The following is a 26,230-nucleotide window of genomic DNA, read 5'->3' as shown; positions in this document are numbered from 1 at the left end:
GTAAGGTAGGTGTGTAAGCTCCTACTATACATGACAGATGGAGATCTACTTGATACAGTCAGTGGAAGCTAGACAGGTATTCATCTCATTCTCTGTTTGGTCACCTGAGTCAGTTGCTAAGTTTCATTGACTGTATCGAGTATATCTCCATGGCCTGTAATGAGAGCTTGAACACTTGGGTCACAGCCAGATTTCTAACTTCACGTGTTTGGATCTACAGCCAAGTCCCACCTTGAATGTTTTTCTCATGTTAAAAGATGAAACTATCTATCATCTTCCCTGTTTTCACATCATTCAACTTGGGTGTTTTGAAAGGAAGAGACACCTGTAGCTTAAGATAGAGAAGTGTTTTTCAGAAGGACTTGCTCTATGAACAATATAGATCGAGGTTGGCACTACAAGAAGCAGTCCTGCCTGGTTCAGAAAAGTTTCTTCTTCTCTCTGTGCCAGATTGGAGAACAGATCTGAGTTAAAACTAACCTAGCAAGGAATATAGTTCTGGGAGAGTGTCTCTGACACAAATTACCATAATTACCATATCTCTGTAATGATATTCAGAGGGAAAACTCCTTCACTGGTGTTACACTTCCTCCCCAAACTGGTCAGAAAACTAAGAGACTTCCATTCTGCAAAGACTGTAGATTTCTTATTTATTTAAAAAAAAAAAAAAAAAAATCTAAGAAAGCAAGTCTGTATCTCCATCTAGTGAGCTGGACTAAATGACAGTTGTTACAATAAACACTGGTGTTCTGTGATCAACACTCTTAATTAACTGGTTTATGCTTTGGGAAACTTGGGTAGCCTATATTTTTGCATTTTCCTATTACTGGGAAGCTGTACTGGATGAAGTTAAGTTACATATGGTATTGCCTCATGGTGGTCCCAGCCACACTGCTAACCTGTGAAAATGTATAGTTAATCCTTTTAATATTTGGTGGTCTTCTTAGGTCTTGATTGTTTGATACCAGAGGAAGGAGGTTGATGCTTTAAATTTCCTTAGCTCTTTTTGGACCTAAAAAGCTAAGAACTAATGCCAGAAATTGAAAACCAAACAGGGATTAATTTATTTCTTTTTAAATCTCATAGATGTTTCTGCTTGGATTCTTGCTCTGACAGTGCTGTTGCTCATTGGCTATCAAGGAGATTATTTAGAAGCACCTGAATTGATCAGTATTGATAAAAAGTGGGATTCTCTTGGCATGTAGCACATGGTCTAGTAGAAACAGGGATTTTTGCTGCCATTGCATTCCAGAAGCCCATCTCACCTTGGCCTTAGGATGATAGGAACAGATCAGAGGGCAGATCTTCCTTAGCCATTTAAACCTGGAAAGTTAATTTATTTGGAACTTGAGCACTGAAAAGGGGGAACACTTGCATTTGTGGGTCCAGAGAAAGATGGGTTTGATGCTTGTTCTGTTTAAAATAAAAAGCATCTAGTATGGTTTGGTCACACACTGAAGAGTTTCAATGCCTATTTCTGTTCTCTATAGCCCACAACTAATTAAAGAAAAGATATTTGAAACTTTCCTTCAAAACTTTCCTTAGAACTTCTCTAAAGTATAAAATACCTGAAAATAATACACCTTTATCATCAGGTACTTCTTCAGAAGTGGAAACATGGAGCACCCTGGTGATAAACTGTTTAACACTACTGTGGAAGTGTTGCCAGCTGATGTAAGTTTCTCATTTCCAACTGTAATAGACAGTGCTATTTTTTTTTCAGAATGATGTTCAGCATAAAATGTCATGCCTTATAAAATATTTCTGGCGATGTTATTGTTTTATTTTTTACAGGAAATGCTAAGAAAAGAACTGGTCAACAATGGAAGTAAATTTAACTACCCAGCAACCAAAGACGGATACTTAAAAATAGGTAAATTGTTTACTGTCACTTCAAAACCAGAAATTTTGTTCTTATGTATAAAATGTTTCTGCATTTGAGAATTTCATTAACTCTGTAATAAATACAGCATTCCAAGGTGAACTAGTAAGGAAAAGAAACCCTTTGCGCTACTGCATATTATAGGATATGATGTTTAACCAATGACTGTCTTATTTTGTTTTAAATAATGAAGAACCCTACCAGCAGTGGCAAAAGCCAAGGCATCTAATTAGAAGAAAAACTAATTGCAGTCTCTGCAAGGTCTTAACAGGATGTATTGTGGTTTTGTGGCAAGGTTTTGGTAGCCAGCGAGCTACAGGGGTGGCTTCTGTGAGAAGCTGCTAGAAGCTTCCCCCATGTACGACAGAGCCAATGCCAGCCGGCTCCAAGACAGACTTGCTGCTAGCCAGGACCAAGCCCATCAGCGACAGTGGTAGCGCCTCTGGGATAACAGATTTAAGAAGGGGAAAAAGAAAACTGCACAACTGCAGCTGGGAGAGAGGAGTGAGAACTTGTGAGAGAAACAGCCCTGCAGACCCCCAGGTCAGTGAAGGAGGGGGAGGAGGTGCTCCAGGCACCGGAGCAGAGATTCCCCTGCAGCCCGTGGGGAAGACCATGGTGAGGCAGGCTGTCCCCCTGCAGCCCAGGGAGGTCCACGGTGGAGCAGATATCCACCTGCAGCCCGGGGAGGACCCCACGCCAGAGCAGGTGGGTGCCCGAAGGTGGCTGTGACCCCATGGGAAGCCCACGCTGGAGCAGGCTCCTGGCAGGACCTGTGGACCTGTGGGAAGAGGAGCCCACACTGGAGCAGGTTTTCTGGCAGGACTTGTGAGCCCGCAGGGGACCCACGCTGGGGCAGTGTGCTCCTGAAGGACTGCACCCCGTGGAAGGGACCCACACTGGAGCAGTTCGTGAAGAACTGCAGCTTGTGGGGAAGGACCTACATTGGAGGAGTTCATAGAGGACTGTCTCCCGTGGGAGGGACCCCACACTGGAGCAGGGGAAGGGTGAGGAGTCCTGCCCCTGAGGAGGAAGGAGCAGCAGAGACAATGTGTGATGAACCGACTGCAATCCCCATTCCCTGTCCCCCTGCACCACTTTGGGGGAGGAGGTAGAGAAAATTGGGAGTAAATTTAAGCCCAGGAACGAGGGGGGGTGGTGGTGTTTTCAGATTTAGTTTTATTTCTCATTATCCTACTCTGATTTGATTGGTCATAAATGAAATTAATTTTTTTTCCCCGAGTTGAGTTTGTTTTGCCTGTGACAGTAATTGGTGAATGATCTTTCCCTGTCCTTATCTTGATCCACGGGCCTTTCATCATATTTTCTCTCCCCTGTCCAGCTGAGGGGGGGAGTGATAGAGCGGCTTTGGTGGGCTCCTGGTATCCAGCCAGGGTCAACCCACCACATAGATAATTGATGCTGGTTTGGATTTTGCAGCCTTAGCTGAAGACAAGGATTTTTCATTATTATGAGAGCATTAACTTGCGCTCCAACCTGAAATGAAGATGAAGCATAATGCAACACACCTTCCCCCTTTTTGCCCCCACCCCTGCTTCTCCCTCTTCCTTCCTCAGGGTGGTGCGTGACTTCTCTTTAAATGAACTGCAGATTCTCCACGTGCTTGCCAAGGCCTGATTTCTACTATTACCTAAACTAAAACACCACTATGTGAACAAAAATGGACTGTTGGAAGATCTGCTTTGCTTGCCACTTTCTTCTGTCTCTTCTACCACATAATTGCTCTTTTCTCCCAGTGAACCACTTTCACATCACATGTTTGCTTTGATTTGCACCTCTCTCCCACCTCCTGGTGGCTGTTTTGCTCTCATTAGAGATCCAAGCCAAAATGCTGTCAACTCCCAGTTGCACATGCAAGTTGATAGGAAATGAATATCCCACAGGGGGTGAGCGGTTTTCATTTGTCTGCAGTGATTTTATGCCAGTTTAACAAGGTTAGTTAAAAAGCATTGAACTAGTGAAGAAATGTATCAGAACTGGTCCATGATTCCTAATGTATCCTTCTAAAAATAATCATACTTCTCAGAAAAGCTCTTTTAGATTATTCAACATGACCATGTGTGCCATATGTATATGGTCACAACTAACATATTTAAATTTATGTTTTAACGTTTGTAGCTATAGGTTCTTTATTTTCTTTTACTCTTCTCTAGCTCCGAGTTGCTGTAACTGAAGGAATGAATCCTTCTTCTTGTTGATAGCTTTAACTTTCAGTTGTTACTGTCTGACCTTTTGCAAAAGATTTTTTTTTCCCCTAATGTTGTATCTGTGGAGTTAATCTATAATTTTGTAGTTTAGAGCTTTTGCATAAGTTCACTCGGAGACATTTCATTCTAATATATGTTTGTACGGGTCTTGTTTTATTTTTTATTTAGGGGCTTTTGAAAATGGAATTGCAGAAGGCAGTATCAATCAGTCAATAGGAAAAATACAGGCTATTCGTTTATCGGTCAATTCTGATTCTCCTGTATGGGCAATACTTAGTGAGGTAAGCATGTTAATAAAAGCATTTTAATTAAAGCTTTATTAAATGGGTTTCAGTTCTACCTACCGTACAGTATTGATAATCATTAATTTTTTTAAATTTTGAATGGGATTTTGTGTGGAAGAACTCACACAAGTGGAGAATTATATTAATTATTCAGGGGAGAAGTTAAATTTACTTCATAGAATAAGTGCTGGAAATGCTCAAATGGGACGATTCTCCAGTTTTGCAGTGCTGTAAGTATAGCCACTAGAATTTGGGTCATGATAAACAAACTGACCAAAGGAGACAGGGACGCTTTTCTAGCTTTTTTCAGTCACCATCTTGGATATTAATTATAACATGCAAGCATTTTCAGATGAACAGGTGATTATTTATTCTTCAAGTTTCTCCCAAGTGAATGTGTGTGAACCCATCCATAAGTAGAAAATATTCAGCAGAAGTCACTGAATAGAATTACTACAGCCGTAAACTATAGCCATAGTTGGAAAAGCTAATGTCTTAGACAATGCTTCTGCAGATTTTAGAAAATAATATATTTTGTTTTTTTCAGGTATTTATCAAGACATTGGAAAACTAAAAAAACCCACGTTTTTGACGTGTTGCTTGTTACAGATTGTTTGAAAACTAGGCTAACAGCAACAAAAAACTGGCTGGGTAAAAAGAACAAATCCAAACCCATTTAATTCTTAATACTGTGTATTAGGAAAGAGTTGAGATAACTATTAAATCTTTATATAAAGAATATTAAAAGCTATAAAGAACCCGATTATGTTAGTAATTTCTATAAAATGTTCTTGAGTAAGGTGTCATGTATAAAAATCTCATCTCAGCTTGGCAACATTCAATATATGTTATTATAAACAATTGATAAGGCATTACGGGCTATCTCAGGGACTAAATCATAGAAGTATGAAAAGTTTCACCAGACAAATATTAAGGACAAAGTTTTTCAACTCCACTAAGAACGCTGGTCAATTCTGGAGGGAAAGCAGAACTGAAGGAAAAGTTGTCAATATTCATTGCAAGTATTTAGAGCAGTCCACAAAACGTAACAATATGAAAATGGATCTCAACAGAAGAAGTGTGTTTCAGCCTTAATGTAGCATAAGTTATGTTTAATTTTTTTTTAAATGGGAAGTAGCTACAAGTTACCATTTTAATAACTTGAAACTTAAACAGATATTGTTCAGACCATTGTAAAACTTTACAGTGAATTGTGTATGGAATTAATTACAGGAAATACTAAGGGTATTATGTGTAACTATATTTTTGTAGAAAGAAAATCTATTTAAATAAAATTTTTGATCCTATAATTTGATAGTCAGTATGTACTGATACCTAAACCCTGGTCACAAGGCAAAACTCAATATAAATGTAAAAATAAAAGGTAAACCACAGTAGTCTCACTTGAAACGTTTTTGGGAAATGACAATCCACCTTGGACATCTACCTGTTAATGTGCAGAATTCCTCTATCACTTCCTTAGCACTTGAAGCACGACTGGCCCTCACTCTCCTGTGCATGCATTGCATCCTAACAGCCGAGAGCAAGAAATAAACTGCACCGTACACTTTTGCATGGATTTGTACTAAATGGGTTAAATTAATGTAGCATTGTATTCTTAATATAAGAGTATTTTTAATTTAGAATACGATGAAATTTTCTTACATTAAAACAGTTCAGAAGGGTTTTTTTTAAAGACCATTTCTAATAATATTTTGATAATTTACAGTATTGTTTATATACTGTGGCGCTATATATATGCGCGTGTAGATATATATATACATGCATATGTATGCATGTATTTGTTGGACCAAATATTGCAGCCTTCATTAGGTTAAGAGTTTAATGCAGGTTAAGAATTAATGCAGTAATCCAGAGTGCTTAGAGATACACAGAGGGGCACCTTTATCCATCAGCACTTAGAATATAAAGAAAGGTTGAGTGAAACTGAGACCAGTGGATCGTTAAAAAGAAGTGGCTAAAACTGCAACTAGGGAAAGAAGGGAAATAAAGTGGCTCTGCATCAAACTACCTGGCACGAGATGGGCAGAGCCGCCTCCCTCTGACCCTGCTCAGAATTGCCTTTCAGATCGTCTTTTTCTCTGCTGATACAGGAGTCTGAGACATTTAGTCACGAAAACTTGTACTAGGGAATAAAACACAACTTAGATTACATTAAGGGAAGACAAAATTTAGTTCTCTGAAGTCATTCTCTCTCTTAACCTGAAGTGCTTTAGCATCTTTGGGGAAAAACAAATGGAAGTGAATAGGGTCCTCTACTCAAAAAGGCAAAGCAACAGGTAACCTACAGAACATTTGGGGTTTTTTTCCTGTAGAGCTTTAGAAACTTGTATGGGTATGAAAATGATTAAAGTGTAGGTCTTCTCCTGATGTCTTAGTTTAATTCTTAGCATATCATAGCTTTTAGTACTCTCATTGAAATCCCATCATGTCACAGGGATTATCTTCATCTCCAGGATCTTGGCAAACGCTTCAGAATGGCAAGTTCTTGTAAATGTACCGTAACTCTATAGTCTGGATTGCCCTCTTATAAGGCCTGTTCCACCTGCCATCAAAAGATGAAGGAAGTAGAAATCAAAGTAGAAAGAGCATTTCTTGTAGAACATCTTACTGATGACGGTGCATGATCTAGTAAAAACTTAAAATCTTCTTTTGCCACTGCTTTTGCTGCAACAGAGTCACAAGCTGGGAGCAGTGTCTACATTCAGGCTGCCTTGTACTCACTAGTTACAGGGAACTGTCACTTTAAGGAGGAAATTTCAAAGCGATTATTGATCAGTGAAAACACGGAAAAGACTAAGGTAATATATTTTGTTACCAAAACCTCTTATTTTCACAGTGCAATGAGCTTTCACTCTAACTGTCGAAGCGTAATTTCAAAAAGCTCATCAGAATACCTGAAATTATATTAGGAAGTGACTGGACTTTTTGTAAATATTTTGTAAACATAATTTTTTCATTCTGCGCTGCCAGCTTTGTACTTCATTCATTCTGGTTTTTCTATTTTTACGTATTTTATATACCCATTGTAATCACAGATTACGCTTCCCATCACTTTGATGTAAACGAGGTTTTAAATGTCAACATAGTAAGTAATGAATGTTTGCATACACACCATTAAAGTAAGATTTTGCTTACTCCTGGTTCTTCCCTGTGCTTTGTGGAGTGCAGAGGTTTCTTGCACAGCCTGCAGAACCACAGCTCCACTATAAAACCGAAGAAACCTCGTGAGAGGAACTCTGGATTTTCACCAAAGAAGTGATAGCTGAATAGTGAGCATTACGGCCCCAGGAAGTTTAAGATAAGAGAGTGTAATAGAAGTACTTTTATGTATTTTTGCATGTTAATAGCAACAACCACCATTGGCAAGTGAATTAGCTGGGTTTGTTCGTAACAGTCCCTGTTAGGCAAGGAGCGGTTACAGAACACGTGCAGCTTCCTTTCCACCCTGCAAGCAAGTTCCTACCTGTGGTTTTCCATTTAATAATCCTATGCACTGAACCTGCATGCACCTTTGCACACCACGGCTCTGAGGCCAGTTTAAAGGCTGCAAAGAGGCCTCCTCGTGGGAAGCTTCAGTTCAGGTAACGGATCTAGGGGATAAGGAACATCCTCTAACTTTACGGGTGACTGCTTTGGCGGTGTAGGCATTGTAATTGTAGCTTACAAAAATAAAGGCACTAAGTCCAAGTTGAAACCAACTATAAACAGAGTTTCAGATTCCATATCAGATCACAAACCTCCTTCAGCAGGACATTTGACTTCAGTACTTTCATGTGCTTTAAAACATAGTCTTGAAAATATTGACTACCTCAGGCTCATTGTACACGTACCTAATCAGGTTAAATGCCAGCATGGGACGAAAGCACACTTTTCAAGCTAATTCGATATTAATGACAGCTTATTCAACCCATTTTGATTTTCACTGGAGCGCAGTTACTCGTTTCTCTGCAAGGTGTGTCTCCATTCTTGTCTTTTGAGGGACTTCTGAAAGGGGAATGTTAACATTTGTCTTCAATACAAAAGGCAGTTATGAATTTGGCTTTACTGATTTTTTAAAATGTTTTTATTTCCATTAATTATGTGGGCCACCAATCTCATCAGTGTCACTACGACTTTTTGCACAGCTTAAGACAAGCACACATCTACTGTAAATGCTAATGGATGCTGAATGTACACTGAAAAGACACTAGACTCTTAACAGGAATATCTATTAAAATTAATTAGGACATATTTAATCCAAAGTTGAAGATGTATTTACTTATTGAATTGAAAATCTTCTCTCTCACATATTTGAGGAAGTAGGTGGACAGTGTTCCATACACAAGGATTCCAGTTTTCCCCAACAATTACTTTTTCTATTACTTGTAAGTCACACATTTGTTAGCTGTATGACTGGTTCCACAAACTGTCTGTCTTGTCTGGGAGTGTTTTGGGTTATGTTTTATTTTTTTTAAACTATTATTTATTTGCATAAATGTAACATTCCAGATAAATCTTTCATAGATGCCTTGCAATGAACAGTAGGAATATTAACAATTAATTCTGCAGTAAGCAGAAATCTTTAACTCTGCAATTGCTTCTAAAACGATGTATGTGTATTTCAAGCTGCGAGGATAGTTTTCATCTTCTTTGTTTCATGATGGATTGCTCAAGAACATTCCTGAATTTTTTTTTTTTTTTTTAGCTAGAGATGTCTAAATATTGACGTTTCTGTAGGACTATGGTACCATTTCTCAAAAGTACATCAAATAAGGATTTGAATTAAGGCATAATAGATCTTTCTGATCAGCATTAGAATCATAGAATCATATGATTGAGAAATGGTACCATAGTCCTACAGAAATGTCACTCTTTAGACATCTCTAGCTAAGCCTTAACAAGAGAAGAAATTGTGCCACTTTTCTATGACATAAATGTGTACTGTGTTTAAGTAGTGAAGTTTACATTGCTCTTTGGAGCTTGTAATTGAAATAATCTATGGCAATCTTAAATTTTGATGACACTATCAAAAGAGCAAATACTTGCAAGGCAGAATATCACAAAAATAAATACGAGCATTTGGATTTACAATTCATATTACACATTCTAATGGTAACTCCATTCTGAGTTCTAAGCCCAGTTCTGAGTCAACAAACTAGTATGTGGGAGACATAAACCAAATGGAGAGATTTATAAAAATTATCTGAAGTTATAAATTATTTTAGGAGGGGGGAAGCTTAGCTCAATGGTGTATAGGCCATAATTGTTACGTCCAAAAGAGGGTTCCCTCAACATGGTAAGAATCAAATAACATAAACCAGATTCTTGTGCCCTGAGCACTGGCTGAAGGAGGCTTAGAGTTATGAAAAAAAAGTACCACTTTTTCTTACAGCTATCAACTTTTCTGGTATTTCCTTCCTTCTTTTCTTTCACAGACCCACAGTTTCATAGGCAATGGAAAGAAAAGCTCTGTGTATGTGCCTTAGTAAGAATTTCTTGGGCAGTGAGGTCTGCCTGCATTTGAGGGGATGGCTGATACTGCAATGACACATGCTCTTGGCTGCCTACGAGTGTACTTGGCAAAAGCAGTCTTCAGTAAAGTGTTGCAGATGCACCCTTTGAAGAGATTCAACGGTAAGGATGAAAGGCAGTGGCTGTAGTTATATGGTTCGTCTCATAAATATTGGTTTGATGCTTGGTGTCCAGAACGAACGCTGAGCTTGAAATGAGGACAGCAACCCCTCCAGCCTTGGGCTAGGAGGAAGGCTTTGATGATGCGAGTCGTCAAGTGACGCAGCGTCACATGCAAACATACCAAACCCTGACCTGGTTTGTCAGCAGCTCGGCACCTACAACAACTCTTATGTTCCTCGTGATCCCTCAAGGAATCGCTTTTGTCTCAGCCCTCTCCTGCATGATTCGGATACCGGTGCCATGTATTACACTTTAAACGCTCATGAATTGTATGCTGCCCAGAGTGTGAAGATACAACTTGAGCCGAGCCAGAAAGCTCCTCAGGCCAGTAACGCTGGACACGTACCTGCTGTGTTCAGCAGGCCTGGGTGAGGCTTTCAAAAAATCAGTCAGGAATTAATGCAATAGCTGCTCCACTTAGCGATCCCGCAGCTGTAGATTGGACTGCTAGACTGAGTCTCCAATTGTAATAAAGGGGTTTGTTAATTCGAGCTAAATGGCTCCAATTAGTGATGGAGAAAAAGCCCTTTTTCTGGCCTGATCGCTGACCACAGGCGCGTGGGGCACGACGGTACCACCATGCGTAAACGTAAGGTCCCACTGACGGTGGCCATGACGGCAAAGCCTGCCTAAAAAACTCCACGCTGGGCCACGCACCGCTGCAGGTCAAACCCAACGTCACTGAATTTGCCGCCTCTCTCAGCCACGTCTCCTCAAGGATGAGGGAGGCCAGAGCGTTTGGCGCCAAAGCCGGGGATGAGGCATATTCGGGGGGGGGGGGGGGGGGGGGCGGGAGTGTCTCCCCCGGCCCGTGCCGGGCCCGGGTGGCGAATGGCGTCGCTTGGGAAGGGGCTGGCGGGCGATTGGCTCGGGCACCACGTGCGGGGCGGCCGGCATCCGCGGGCCGGGCCGCGATTGGCTTACGCCGCACGGAGGGCGCCCTCCATTGGCTCGACTAACCTGCCCGCCGGTCCCCGCCCACCCGCGCTCCGCGGCGGCTCGTTGAGGTCGCGGTTCCCGCGCGGATTGGGCAAGGGCCGCGCCTGCTGCGCCTTGATTGGCTTGGGCGGAGCGGCAGCACCTGCACCTCAGCGACCGCATCCCTGGCAGCGGGGGGGGAAAGCCGGCGCGCATGCGCAGCTGGTGATGCCCTGGGAACAAGCGGCCGGGTTCGGCCAGCGGGGTGCGGAGGAGGATCTCGTCGCCGGTAATCCGCCCGCCGCGGGGACGGGGGTGTGCTGGGCCCGCCGCTGCCGGGCGGGTAATTAGGGCGGGGGGGGGAAGAGTACGTCTCGGCCTCTTGCAGCGCCCGTCCTCTCTCCGCCGCCCGCCAGGTGCGAGGGCGGTCTCCGCCGGCGCTCTGTGTGTGGCGGCGGCGGCGGGGGGGTGCGCAGCGGTTCTCCCCCCTCACCCCCGGGGGTTCCTCACGCGCTGGCCGTTACTGGCCGTTCGGCTGCCCGCGGCGGGAGGGCTGGGAAGCGCGAGCCCGGGCTGTGGCGTCCCCGGTTCGCCCCCCCCCCCCCCCCGGCGGCGGTGGGGGCCCTGAGGGGGGGGAAGAAGCCGCGGGGGTGGGTTTCGGGCCCCGGCCCCACGCATGAGGAGAGCCGCCTGGCAGGAGGAGCGCGGCCCCCGCCCGGGGCTACGGGCGGTTGTGTGGCGGGGGTGGGGGGCAGCCGGGGTTCTTCCTGCGGCCGTCGTCCTCCCTTCGTGGTCTTCCGAGAAAGTGGTCCCCGCGTGAAATGCGGGGAAGCGGGTCCGTTTTGGGCACTGCCTGAACACCGAGCGGCCACTTGGCTGGTTTATTTACTTACTAAATTGAGAAATAACCTCTTCTTGGAGGCTTTACTCAAGCTAACTGTAGCAACAAAAGAGCTCGGAAAGGCACCCGCAAGAGTACAGCACTGCAGCTTGAGTGATCGCTAGATTGCACATCTAGTGTTCATTTCAGTACGGTGTTTTTAACACTTCCGCAAAAGATAAGAGAAGTACGCTTTTCACACAAAATAAAGGAAAAATTAAAAGTTGCGTAAGAACTCCTGGGTGCTTTTCGTGGCACGGTTTCAGCTGGATGCTGTCATTGGTCAGGTTGATGCCGATGCAGCGGCATAGGGGAGGAATAAGGCAGCACATGGTCGTGGATGGAAGAAGGGGTGGGGGGAAAAAACCACCACTTTCCGTTGCCCTGGACGGAATTGGTATTTGGCCCTAGGAAAAGACCATGTGTTGGTACTGGTTGCAGGAGCTGTAGACCTCTGAGTAGGAAAGGCTGTTAATGGCAGTCTTCCTCCCTTTCTGCTTGAGAATGCAGAGCTCTGAGAGTTTCATGAAAAGAGTACTACCCTCTTCCAGCTTTTCCTTGAACTTTGTAATAATTGAAAAGACCCGGATCTCTGTTTAGTTCTGTGTGAAATGGAATAACAATGCCATTAATTGAATGGCATGTGTAGAATATGCAAAACACCATGGTACAGAGGTTGAAGACTGGCATACTTCTACTGTGCAACCATCTGTAGAAATCATATCATTCAGGTGGGAGGGGACCCCGGGACGTCTCTACTCCAACCTGCTGCTCACGGCAGGGGCAGCTTTGAGGCCAGTCCAGGTTGCTCAGAGCTTTGTCTGGTCAGTCTTGGAAACTCCAAGGACTGAGACTAGGCAGCCTGTACCACTCCTTGCCTGCCCTCATGGGGGGGGGGGGAATTCCAATATCCAGACAGAATACTCTTTCAGTTTATGCCCGTTGTCTTTCCTAAATACTAGTACGTGTCTCAGAAACAGTGGCTTGTTGCTTTAGGTGCAATATTATGCTGACGTTGCAGCACTGTTGCTGGTCCCAAGAGCATGCTTTACAATAGTACTGCTGGCTCAGATGTCTCTTCTGACGTGTAGATGTGCTGTAGTTACCTATGTTCCCATGGTAAAGAGTGACCAAGCTATGCAAAAATTAAGTTTAAAATTGCAGGTCTGAAGTTACATTGACAGAATTGTCAATATGTTTATCTAGAGAAAGCTGACTATAAGCTGCCCATTGGGAGTCCCATTCTGGAGGTGTAATTGTTATTGGATAAATTTCTGTGACTCAACTTCTATGATTACAGCTTTTCAGAGCGAAGAACGGCTATCCAGTTCTCTCATGGGTCATACTATACCTATATAACATTCCTAATTGAAACTACTGTCAAGATGTATGTTTTTGCAATTACCTATTTGCTGTAGCTCCCTGAAAGATGGTTTGGAAGTCACTGGTCTTTGGCGTTTATATCAGGATTGCTAATAAACTTGTTTGGTGTTTGTGCGAATGCCATAGACTGGGATAACTTGTTTTGTTCTGCTGAGGAACTTTTAACAGTGGGGATCCTTCTGGTTTGTTTTTATGGTCACCTTGAGGAAAGAATAAACAAAGTTTTTCATAGGTCTTCATGTGTTAATTAGGAAAGTTGAGTAGGTTTTAAACAATTAAATGTATAGTGTGAAGTTCTGTCTTGAGACCAGAAACTCTTTGGCTTAGTTGAAAGATTTATTTTACATTTGAAGACTGTAGTGCTGGCAGAGTTCACGAAAGTAAAAGATGTAATGGTCTTGTTTAAAACCATCTTTGCCTGGCAATTGAGTGATAATTGTAGTTGTTCTTGATAACATATTTCAGTGTTTCTGGGATTATTTTAAAAGTGTGTTGAACGGTCAAAGGTCAAAAAAGTGTACCTTCCCTTCCTGAAGGGAAAAGTAAGAGATATAATTGAAGACTGAATGAAACTAAGAATGTTGTAGGCTAGGATCAGGGAGTAGTGATAAGACTTGGCATGAATGAAGTGAAAGCATCAGGAGTTTTGGAAGGGAACTGTGTGGGAAGGTGGGTACTAATCTGATTTCTTGGATGCCCTTGCTAGTCTGTGTATGGAACAAAAGTGGATGGAGCTAATTACAGTCAAATTACAGATATGTAAGTGAAAGGCATTTTGGATTGTACACAAAATACACCTGAAATGTATTGACAAAGAAAGATTTATCTCTTCATCTGCTTTAGGAGGAGACCACCTGCATGACAAAGGTGTTCAAAACTACACCATAAGACTGAATGTTCACATATGGTAAACTGAATGACTTTTAAATCTTCAGGACAAGATTATTTTAAGTTCTAGAATTGACCAAGGAGGTCTATGAATTAACAATATCTGTAGTTTTTAACTAAAATTAAAAAAAAAAAAACTAGTAAAATTTGCAGTAACTTTTGAGACGAGTCACTGTATTAATAACTGAGAAAAGAGGGAACCACAGACTTGCTATCCTCAAGCAAAATACACAACAGGGTGAAAAGCCCCTCAAAGAATGGCATGGATTGTGGATAATTGTGGGGAAGAAAAAAGAATGGTAACATAATTAATGTAGTTTTGTGGAAAATAGATGTTTGTCCCAAGAAGGGAGGCTTTTTGATGATTTCCTAATATTAACATAGTACTAGTGTATGAAACACTTCTTTATGATACATCTGGGTTTTGGCTCTAAATATAGTCACTGCAGTCAATATTAAATTAATAGATCTTAAAAGGAATGAGGAAAAAATAATTAGTTTTCTTTTTGGACATTTGTAGTACAGTTGTACTGGGATGTGGATTTTTTTTTTTAGCCCTGATACTGTTTGATCTCTCTCTGTGTTGCTTGATAGAAGTTGCAGATGTTATAAATTGAATGATAAACAATTATTGGTGCGACATTATTCTAATGTTTGAATCGCTTAGCAAATCTGATAAAGCCAGGCAGGAAGGAAGGGACTCACACTTCCAGTATAAGGTGATATCTTAAATTGCTGGGATATTTATAACCAATTTAATCTCTAAAGAGTGGTGATATAACTAAGAGAGTGACTGCTTTCTCAAGTGCAGAAAGCACTTCAGTAGTAAAATATTTAGTATGACTAGTGGTGGCTAAAAGCAGTGTAAGGTTTGAAAATGTCTTACAATAGCAAACTAAATATCAGTATTTGTCTTTCTTTTTAAACTTACTGTGGAAAGAAATTAGTAAGAACCAAAGGACGAATACCTGTGGTATCTAGAATCTGTCTTCCTTCTATTTCCAAATTCAGATAAAAACAAATTCAGAAAGAAGAATTTTTGGCAAGACCATTGAGGAAACTTGCACAGGCACGTGCTTGATAGTACACTGCTCCAAACCACTGGGTACTCTAATATAGAACTGGATTTGTATGTGTTACAGATGTGAAGTAAAAAATACTGGGAAAAATCTTTTCTATTTTGCAGCAGACTGGATTGAGAGGCTGGGGTAGTTTACCTGCTATTGACATTCATACTTACACAGATTAAAGATTTTCAGGTTTCCCTGAAATTGGAAAGATATTTGCATTTTAGCTTAAACTTTTGTGCTTATTGGATCATTTGGAAACAGAAAATGTTTTCCAAAACAATCTTATACTTTCTTTTGACTTACAGCTGGAGTTGGTATAAACTCTGCACTCATCTAAATGTAGGCAGTGGAAGAAGAGCCAAGTACAAATGAGTAATTCTGGCAGTGGATAGTAATACGTCCTAAATCTATCAATTTTATTTTCCCTAATGAAAGGGATGTTATTTTTTGCTACCCGGTAGAGACTGATTCAATTTGATTACTTGTTCAGATTGCTTTTATTTTTCTCATTCCTTAACAGTCTTAGTTCTTAAAAACACATATATACTGCAAATTCTTGCTAGATTTGTGGCCTGGCAAGGTAAGGGAACAGGCTACAAGCACTTTTGTAGGGACAACAGGAAGGGAAAAAGAGTCTGAGTCAGGGCTGTGTGGTAAGAAATTTTTCAAATTAAGATATAGCACTTTACTAAAATATTATGGTTACAATACTTTGTGATCTTTATTTCTTATTCTTATTTCTTCTTCCTCTTGTGATCTGGGGTAGAATTGAAATAGTATTGTTAATTTCCTTGCAACAATATTTAAAATGTAAAACTTTCAGTTCTTCAGATAACTAGGATGCACTTGCAGTGGGACTGGTTGTGCTTGGGTGCCCTGATAATCAGCTCAGTGACTGCAGAAATTGAAAACGAAGAAACTCTGGATGCAGATGTTGAAGTGGAGGATTTTGACAAGCAGTCTCAAGAAGCTGATGTTGACAGAGATAAATCCTCCCTAGAGGTAAGATTACAGAAGTCGTTAGTTAAAGCTTGTTTGATTATAAGACACGTAGTTATGACTACTAGAGAAAATTGTGGACAAATGCATTTAAAAAAGAGCAAGTTAACATGCAATTGACAGCTAAGTGGGTGTCAAACCCACCAGTCTGAGTTTCGCAGTTGCTGAAGGACAAGCTTAATAATGATTCTGCTGTGCCAAAGTGTAAAATCAGATCTCCTGCCTAAAATCAGATCTCCTGCCTGTGGTGGATAGTCATGAAGAAGGTTTTGCTAGTCTGTGCTTCAGTCTAGATACAGAACCTTTTGTTCTAAGTCCTAACATGTCATTTCTAGAGCAGAAATCATCTTGGTCTTACTGAGATTTTGACTTCAGACCAGTTTCTTGATTTCATCACTCACAGCTGTCTTTTGACACTGTCTTTATTCGCAGAAAATCCTTCTGCATTTGTTATGCTGTACTTCATAATAGATGTGGACAATATTGATAAATTATTTTTTCAACTTTTTCTTTTTACTGTGTAGCCCAACTGTAATGTGTCAAGTAGGTAGGAAAACAGAAGAATGGAAAACATGTATAGAAAGAAATAGGGAGGAAGCAGAGAATTGGTGCAAGCTCAGTAAATTTTCTGTGGTTTTGTTACACATAAGATGTGTAACAGTACTTTAGTTATGAGCTTTGAACACAGGAAGCAATTTTTAAAATTCACAGATGTGAAATTGCTCACTGTTAGAGGGATGTGCCCAAACTGTAGAAATGAGAGGAGCGGGGGCGGCAGGGAAAGATGTTTTATGCTGCTAGATGTTTCTAATGAACAAAATCTGGTGGTCTGTCTGGGTGGACTACTTCTGGAGGTATGATAGAGTATTTAAAATGAAAAATTGCAATTTATGTTAGAGCATGTATCTGTACATGTCTTTTAGGTTGTGTACCAGACTCCGAAGCCAACTGGAGAAGTGTATTTTACAGAAACCTTTGATGGAGTACTGGCTGGGTAAGTTTATGCCTTAAAATTACAAACTTTTACTTTCAGCAGTTTAACTTATAGTCACAGGACTTATTTTGTATTCATTTTTCTGCTAGTATCTTTATAAAAATTAATTTTTGCAGGGGTTAGAATTGGGAAGGCTGGTAATGCTTGCTCCAAATACATCATAATGTTAAGCCGGACAGTTAACATTTCAGGTATGTTGCTATTTTTTGTGTTTTAAGGAAGCTTTTAATAAACTCTGGGTTTGTGGACATTAAGAAAAATGATATAATTTAAAGGTTTAGCCAGTTGAGTTTAACTAGCTGCAAGGTGAAGTGCATAGCCATTACACTGCAGTAGCAAACTCTTTCTTCCTCTTCACATGCACTCAGGCATGTGTAAGAAGGCAGCACCTTCAGAATTATAGATAAAACCTCTATTGGGGAAGACTTTTTTTAGCAGATTTTTTTAAATTAATTTATTGTATTGCTTCCCATACTTAATAAGAATTAGGTATTTAAGAGGCTACTGAAGTGTTCCTAGGTAGCTTGACCTTACTGCACTGAAATTTTAGAAAAACCTTCAGGTTTATCTCAACAATTCTTAAGCCAGAAACTTTTGTCGTGTCTGTATCTTACAAGTTTTCTTCCAACAGTATGGCAGTGTAAGGTGTAACTGCTACTGGGTGACTTGTTGCTCAGTGAAAAGCTGTGTATTGAGAGCTATAGTCAGTTGCCACCAATGCACTGTCAAGAAGGTGAATACAATATATTGCTATTTCTGGAATAGACTTACTCCTTTTAGTTGGAAAACAACTTGGCTTTCAGTCCTCTTTCTAACTCGGATGCAAACGGTGTAGAATATCAAGGAAAAACAAATTAGTACCATGTAAATGTGGTCTGTATGATCACTGACTTTTCTTTGTTGAATCAAGCCAGGTTAGCATACTTGTTACTGGCTCAAGTTAAATAAGCGTACACCTGTTACCTGATCAGAAAGTAACTCCCGAAACACACAAAGCATGTTTAGAGAGGAGACATTGCTTTATTCTGTGTAGGGTGCAAGGTGGAAGATTTCCACAAATTGAGCACACCTGTTGAGGTTTTTCAGTCCATACTTACATGCTACAGTTAAAGCACCACACCTATCTAATACATATGTTCTGCCCAACTATTGCGTATTCATTATGTTGAGCAAGCATGAGGTGTTGTTCTCTTGAGCAATCATCCTAGAGTCTTCTACACCTGTGCGGGGGTCTCTTGTGGTCTTATCTGGGGAAGAATAGCCCTACTCCTTTTGTCCTTTTATGGTCATGCGTCATCTGAGGACACCAGGGTCTTTGTTTCTCTTTGCCAACCCCTCCTTTCTCAATGGGGAAGGAGGATGTATGTCCTTAATTAGCAAGTCTGTGACTCTGAAATATCGGTTATCTGGTGCCTTGACTATTATCCAAACACTCCTTAAGCATCCTCTATTGTAAGCAGAATGTTTAACTGGATAAGCTTTCATAATCTAAACAGTCCTTGAATAGCAAGCATACCACACTTCTCATGTTTTAGTTTTTTTCTTTAAGCTATCACCGCCTTCTTATTTGTTAATCAGTCTTTTGAAGGCTTGAGGAAACACATCCAGGTAGAATCTGTGAATGCAGTAGAAATCTCTATAGTAAGAGCTGGTGTGATGAGTTGTTAGAGTACTTTCTTGCTATAAGAAGAGCTTTTAAAGTGTGAAAGTCTCTGGTTTTTCATGACAAATCAGGTCTTGTTATTGGTTGTGGTTTTTTTCCTGTACACTTTGATGCTGTTGAACAGAAGGGCTATCTCTTGATTTGTGAAGAATCATGAAAAAAGGTGTTTTCATATGTTACTAAAAGTTGATGGAACAAAAACTAACTCCTGTGAAGAGCCAGACAGAGAGGTGAAAGGAGATGCCATATGATACATTGATTATGGTAGAACTTAACACTGCCTATTTTTTACTTCTTGTGAGAAGACTGAGATCCAACTACTGTAGGAGTGAGGTTATACCATCATAAGACATGTGTGTCTGTTGAGGATGCACTATTTAAACTGTAAACAAAATAACATGGTAGCAGGCACCAGCAACTTTTGTAAGATTGAATCTTACTCCCTTTTTCCAATTGTTTCTAAACTGTTCTCTTCTGTAGAGTTACAGGGAACTTCAGGCCACTGAACATTAGTCTGTCATTACTCATGTTATGTTCTTTCATATTTTCTTATTTTTATTACATGTTTAGACCAAATGTAGAAGGAAAATAAGTTAACAAGCTCCTGTCTTCAGTGTATTGCTTGTCTTAATCATATTTAACTTGTAAATGTTAAGAAGTGCAATACAAAAGCAGTACTAAAGATGACAGGAAAAATGATTAAATAAAAGGTGATAATGGTTGTTAAAAAAAACCCAAACAACTGAAAACTTTGATTAACAAATGCGAAAACTTAACTGGGATACTTGAATGATACCATTCATCCCAATTTCTAGCTTGATGAGATCTGTTCAAAGATCAGTTTGTCTTCCTACTAAATCTAATGTTCAAAGCTTTAGCTACAGTGCTTGGGGTTTTTTTTGGTCTAGCTGTGCATAATTTACGTAAGAATAACAAGTATGGAACTAAGATGTATGAGAAAGTAAGCAGCATGTTGCCTTTCTTCCCAAAAATTGGGGAAAACAATACATATAAATTGGCTAGGTAAATCACCAGAATAGAGTAGCTGTTTTGAGAATGGGCCTTGAAAATCTTCTGCATGACTTGTAGAGGTGTTTTATTTCCTCATTGGTTTTTCTCCTGGTAGACCAAGGATCTAGTTTGCCATTTATACTGTGAAGCTTTTCCAGCATCTCTGTTAACAGTGAACAAATCTCGCTGAAATTCAAGTAGAAAAGATAAAGTATTCATTCCTGAAATACTCTGTGCAGAGGATCATTCAGAATGAATGAAAATAGTTCTTTACAGAATTAATCATGAGAATGTAGTATTGTAATTGATACAATGGAGAGTTCAGCAACACTGTTGGCTTAAGATATTCCTGTGCATGGCTCAGGATAGAGCCACTGTATGACCAGATGAGGGTGGACTGCCCTTTTTTCTCCCTTTTTTTTTTTTTCCTCCCATACTCCAAATGAACACTTTGTGTATAGGGTATGTGCATATCTTTTTGGTAACCTCAGTTTGATAAGCCGAGTTTGCCTTGTTCATAGTGTCAAGGAGACCAGGAGCTTGTTTGCCCTGTTGGGATCCCCTGTGTGCAATACGTTTGGAATCTGTTCAGTGCATAATTGCATTTGTTGTTTGGACACTTGCACTTCTTCCCTTCATCCTCTGCTATGCATGTATACCGTTACTGTCAGATAGTGTTAAGGTTTCTTTGGGTGATTTTTTTCCTTTCCTTTCCTTACCATATCAAAGCTTTTACACTTGAACCTTGCTCTTTTCCGTGTATCTTTGATGTTAGATGTGTATATAATATTCTAACATTCTGCCAAACTCAGTTTGTATATAAAACAAGTTTATTCAGAATATTTGAATTACTTTAGAGTTACAGTTGTATATTCATCTGCATTCTGAGGAAGTATTTTGAAATGCTTTATTAGACTAACCTATTTTAATTTTTCTTTTCATGTTCTTTGAACTACACAATGTTCCATGATGGTGTCAAAATTATTATCACAGGTTCACAGCCTAGAAGTGAAAGCTGTTTTTTCTGTGCTTGTTAAGTAATACAGCTTTGCATAGATAGTTCAATGACTAGTACACTTTTTGGTTTAGGTGGGTGTTGTCTAAAACCAAGAAAGAAGACACGGATGATAACATTGCTAAATATGATGGTAAGCAGTTTTAATGTTTACTTCCACTATATAATTTCTGATGTTCTGTTGCTCTTTGAGAAATAACTACCCTTTACACTGAACTTACCTTTGAAAACCTAGATGACATAGGTCAAAAATGTTAGTTTGTATAATGACTGTAATCCTGAAAACGAGATGTGAAATGTTGCTAGTTGGGTTACTTAGCATTAAGATAATTTTTTTTGTCTTCCCAACTATCTATTGCAATGAATGATACTAGAATACCCTCTGGCATCTGAATATTCAGTATTGATTGTTTATGAATAGTGCTTCTTAAGAACTACCCTCTCTGAAATCATGTCAGATACCACTTCAATTCAGTTGTTAAACTTGTTTCTAAAAGTGGCATGTTCCATGTTGCTGCATCTGTCCTACTGATTCATGGGTTGGTCTCCCAGTCTAGTCTCTGAAACAAAAAAGTTAAACTGAATGATGTTTTTCTTTAAAATACTTTTTCAGATTGTCTGTGTTTGAATGTAGGGTTCTCCAGTGGTTCTTCTACAGTTTATTCTTATGGTAGTCTAAAAAAAATTTGGGAAATAATAATGAAAAAGTTATTTTGATGGTTTTTATCATTGGGGTTTGCACTTGACTTATAAATTCCTAGGCTAGAATTGCCTGCTTGAATGTAATTTTAAACTGTTTGACAGATCTGTGGCAATAATTTTGCAACCTGAATTTATTTCATTCAAGAGAAAGTGGGGAGAACAGAAGAAGTTTCTGCTGCAAAAGAAAAGTATTTGCTACTGCTCTTGTGTCAAATGAAATCAGTTAATGTTAATGGAAAGTGGTAAGCAAACATAACTTGTAGGGCTTCGGTGTGCAAAACAGTACAGAACAGATGTTTTTAGGTTTAGCAGTTACCAGAAATAACTGGTAAAAATAAAGACATTGCAGATGAGAGATCCATACAGATGAGATGCTTCTAAGAACTGACCCTGATTGCTTGGCCTCGTATTAGATAGAAATTGTCTCATGTCAAAACAGTTGTATTTGCTTAAAGTCACCCAGACAATTCAACATTAACAAAGCCTGGTGAAAGACCTTTTTTAACTATTTTCCAATTTAATTTTTTTTTTTTTGGTCTTGTTTTGCCTGGCATTATTGCTTGGTCTTGGTTTCCAGGAATGAACACTACTGAAGAGAAGGGAATTTTCCTCCCTCCTGTTTAGCAGACTAGAAGAAACTAGGGATTTGTTGTTGACATGCGTATCTGCCCTTCCTTAATGACCTTTCACAAATCGCACTTCAGTTGAATAAAAGTAAATAGCTGTTTTGTTCGGATTTCATGGTTTATGAATCTTCTCTAAAACACATGCTGAAGAACTCACTACATTTTCTTCTTTTTGTTCATGTTGACACAGGCTTTTTTCAGGATTACAGTGAATTGTAAAAGCAGGCTTTCTTTTGTGCTGTATTCATTTCTGGAAAAAAAAAAATCAGTGATTCTTGTGCTGCTGATCTCTGAGAAAATATAACTGCCCTTTTAGAAATCTTGTTCTTTGGATATTGCCCACATGTGTAATCAACTGTATTTTTTCCAAATGTGGAGAATTTATATTTGTATAATCTTTTCTTTTTAAAGCTGTAGGCTTGTTTGTTTGTCTTTAAGGTCAAATCTGATAATTCTTGGAAGGACTTTGGGGGGGGGGGGGAAGCTTCATCTCTCGTGATTAGATTTGACCTGGAAGATTCTAATTCTATATAAGCAGGAGGGGAAGAACCATGCAGGTATCTGGCTTATACAGTGCCTTGTGACTGATGTTTTTTATGTGACGATGGTAGGAATAAATCTAAAATCTGGAGAACTATTTTATGTTCCTCTAGGCATCGTGGGATACCACAGTCTAAAGATAAGATCTACAATATTAAAGTTTTCTTGTAGATTTCTGTAAATTTGAGAAGAGCGAGGAATAATGTACACTTTACATGTATCATCTTTAAAATACTGAAAGCTAACATTATCTTAATTGACTGGAACTAATACCTTTTTGGTGAAATGGGACAGTGGGCTTATGTGTAGAGTTATGCATACCCAAAGTGTAGGCATCTCTTTAATTATCTGCCAATTTCTTAAGGCTGAAATAGATTTTTACCAAAAAACCTCATTAAATATGAACCAGAGCTTTGAAACAGTCTCTATACTAGCAATGCAAGCATTAGGCTTGAATAAAATTACATATCTAAAATGTATTGATTCTTTCATACAATATTGCAATTAAACAGAAATCCAGTGGATATTCACACATGCTACAAGTTTGTGCAATAAACTTAATTAAATTTTGTGATGTAAAAACATTTTATGTTTAAACGTGTACGTTTTTTCTATTCAATTTCACTGTTTTATGGTAGATTATGGTAAGGATGTGGTTATTTCGTACTTTGGACTCCATGGCTGGCTTTCTTTTTTTAGTTGGACAATTCTGTTTTACACACAAAACTGAGAGTTTGATAATTTTCTTTCTTTTGGCTATAACAGTTACGAAACTAGGATTTTTACTGCTGTAGAAACAGCTACTTGGGGAAAGAAAACAGAAAAAGTTTGTCACTTTTGTTACAACTGCTTGTGCTCTCTTTCCCTAAGCTTGCTTTCTTCCTTGCTGTCTGAGCCAGAACATTGGGTTAGATGGATCTTTGGCATGACACGGTTCTTATTTTATCATCTTAACTGTGGAGCTAGAATTCTAGCGGTTTGTAATTCTTGAAAAGTGCTGGTTAAAACACTCGTGTCACTGATTTGATAGAAAGATGTGAGAGCAAATTTGTGTGTCGTGACTGGTTTTTTTGTATTTAAATGCTGTAGAGCAGTTTGGGGAAGTGTAAGCTAGACTTAAGTAATGTTTTGTATCCACAGTAGAATTACCAGTAATGAATTGTATGATTATTGTTTAACTTCTTTGACATTAGGTGTCAAGATTTCTTCCCTACTTTGGCAACTAGTCTTTATCTAAAGTTAACTCTTTGCTTTTAACAACGCTATGATTTCTTTACTTCAGTCTGCACTTTTTTTTCAAAGACTCTGTGTGTGTGTGTGTGTTTTAGGAAGATGGGAAGTAGAAGAGCTGAAAGAAAACACAGTGCCTGGAGACAGAGGATTAGTGTTAAAATCGGTGGCAAAGCATCATGCAATATCAGCTATGCTAACAAAAGCATTTATTTTTGATAATAAACCTTTGATTGTTCAGTAAGTAATCCCTCAGATTTTTTACTTAATATTTATTATTATTAAAATCTTTAAGTCAAAGTAATGTGAATCCCTGTAGAAAAATACTGACTTCCGTGTAGCATTGCCTTATCGTATCCAGAGCTATCAGAACCATAGTGTGAATGATTTAATAATCAAGTAAGATTGTAGTACAAGTGTTAAGAAGTGATATTTAAACTCTTTTGACATATTTTTGGACAGAAATCTAATATTTTACAAGATTGCTGAAAAAGCTAATTAATTTTCAGTCTTGTTCTATAAAGGTCTAACTCATATGTAGTTTCAGTACAGTGTTTTTCCACTTACAGAATACTGCTGTGTAGCTCCATAAAAGCAACTTGAATCTCGAACATGTTATAGCAATATTAATGATGATGAGCACCATGGCAATATGACTACTTTCTTCTGATACTTAGATTTGCTTTGTTGTACTTACAGACATAGCCAGATGACTCCTCTGGCTAAATTCAGTGTGTCATACTGGCAGTTTCAAAGATGGCACAAATTTTCTAGAACACCTGCCCATTTCCACTTCGCTTTGATGTTTGCATGTTGGTTGATACCACCTTGAAATTTTCCTTACTGGTGATACCAACTGTAGCAATTGCTACCGCAGTGGTTTTTGACTGACATAGCTGCTGTATTAGCTTGTGTGGCAATTAAAACCTTTTGGTCATGTAGAAATGTTTTGACAGTAGTGACTAATGCACAGTCTTAATGTATTCGTAATTAGAACTGCAAAGTTAATTTGTATTCGTCTGATACTGGAATTTTTTTTTAACTTGCTCTTTGCGCAGATATGAAGTGAATTTTCAAGAAGGCATTGACTGTGGTGGTGCATATATTAAACTTCTCTCCAGTAGTGATGACTTGAATCTGGTATGTAGCATTACTTAACATTTGCTATTAGTTGTTCATTTGAGGAATGCATAATTGTTCTTGTGAAATGTCAATAAGTTAATTCCTAATGCATCCTAAATTCTTAAAAGCTTCCCAAATGTTTAAGCAGAAGACTGGGCAAGATGATAATATACATATCATTTATTATGTATACACAAAACCTTTGGAGTTGTGCATTCTTTTACTGGTGGAATATTTGATAATGTTATTTTTGTTATAATTTCCATTTATTTTAATGAAACTTATAGGTAGTGTAAAACTTAAGCTATTAAGATCTCTATTCACACAAGAAATCTCAAAATGTGAATTTCAGAAGGCTAGAATGAAGAGTTTGCTGTGAGTAGCATACTCCTCTTAGTTCTGCACTTATGTCTTATGTCCAGGATAAAGGACTTTTGTGTCTGTTTAGTCTGACTTTCTGCAATAATAGAAGCCATAGAATCTCAGCTTGTAACTTGTGAAACAGTTTTTTTACTGCATGGCATACAACATGGCATCTTAGAGCCATGACTTGGATTTAGAAACTGAAGGTGATGGAGAATCTCTGTTCCCAGGAAAAGGTCTGAATGACCAGGTGTGAAAAATTAGTAAGTGCCTTAGTATGTTGGACCATTTTGTAGATTGTTTCTCAGTATATTGATGTGGACTTGCCTGCCATTTCCAAACTTGTCTGCAAAACTCTTTATTACTATGCCAACACAGTCAGGTATTTCTTGCTTAAAAAGCTGCCTGTTCTAGCCAAGTCTCAGTTCTGGCACATGCGAACTGGTTGTTTCCACTTTTAATATTTCTGCCACTACACTGGGATGTAGATATAAGCTGTCTAGCCTGTGATGGAGGATATTTTAGCAACTTTTTTCTTTTTTTCTTTTTTTTTTTTTTTTTTCCATTCAGAACTAGCAGTGAATTGTGGCCTGGGAGCTTATGCAATGCAAATGTTGTGTTGACAGAGTAGGGATGGCTGATACATACAATGGTTGCTGCAGCTGCTTTGATGGGACCTGGTGCTTTTGGTACATAGCAGCAGTTACAGAATAGGATTAGTCATTTGGGCAGACT

The 26,230-nt window shown here is 39.2% G+C and overlaps 2 protein-coding genes across 4 annotated transcripts in view; both read left to right on the top strand.

Moving 5' to 3' along the window:
- The window catches only part of MGAT4D (MGAT4 family member D), a 41,437-nt gene extending 35,646 nt beyond the window's left edge, over positions 1–5,791 (top strand). The window contains exons 12-15 of one of the 2 annotated variants that reach the window (XM_069779566.1): positions 1,596–1,674; positions 1,795–1,873; positions 4,279–4,391; positions 4,942–5,791. In XM_069779566.1, coding sequence (XP_069635667.1) covers positions 1,596–1,674; positions 1,795–1,873; positions 4,279–4,391; positions 4,942–4,968 — 298 coding nt within the window. In that variant the 3' untranslated portion in view covers positions 4,969–5,791. Of the gene's footprint in view, positions 1–1,595; positions 1,675–1,794; positions 1,874–4,278; positions 4,395–4,941 lie in introns of those variants that run through there. The other variant, XR_011324070.1, reaches the window with a different exon arrangement.
- A 5,393-nt stretch (positions 5,792–11,184) lies between these two features.
- The window catches only part of CLGN (calmegin), a 32,003-nt gene continuing 16,957 nt past the window's right edge, over positions 11,185–26,230 (top strand). For both annotated transcript variants that reach the window (XM_069779557.1, XM_069779551.1), the window contains exons 1-6: positions 11,185–11,298; positions 16,054–16,232; positions 17,153–17,223; positions 20,987–21,045; positions 24,109–24,250; positions 25,069–25,150. In XM_069779557.1, coding sequence (XP_069635658.1) covers positions 11,238–11,298; positions 16,054–16,232; positions 17,153–17,223; positions 20,987–21,045; positions 24,109–24,250; positions 25,069–25,150 — 594 coding nt within the window. In that variant the 5' untranslated portion in view covers positions 11,185–11,237. The remainder of the gene's footprint in view (positions 11,299–16,053; positions 16,233–17,152; positions 17,224–20,986; positions 21,046–24,108; positions 24,251–25,068; positions 25,151–26,230) is intronic.

Source organism: Haliaeetus albicilla, chromosome 1 (assembly GCF_947461875.1).
Source record: "Haliaeetus albicilla chromosome 1, bHalAlb1.1, whole genome shotgun sequence".
Lineage (NCBI taxonomy): Eukaryota > Metazoa > Chordata > Aves > Accipitriformes > Accipitridae > Haliaeetus > Haliaeetus albicilla.
Note: the sequence above shows the minus strand (reverse complement) of the source record. Positions and strands in the feature narration are given on the sequence as shown.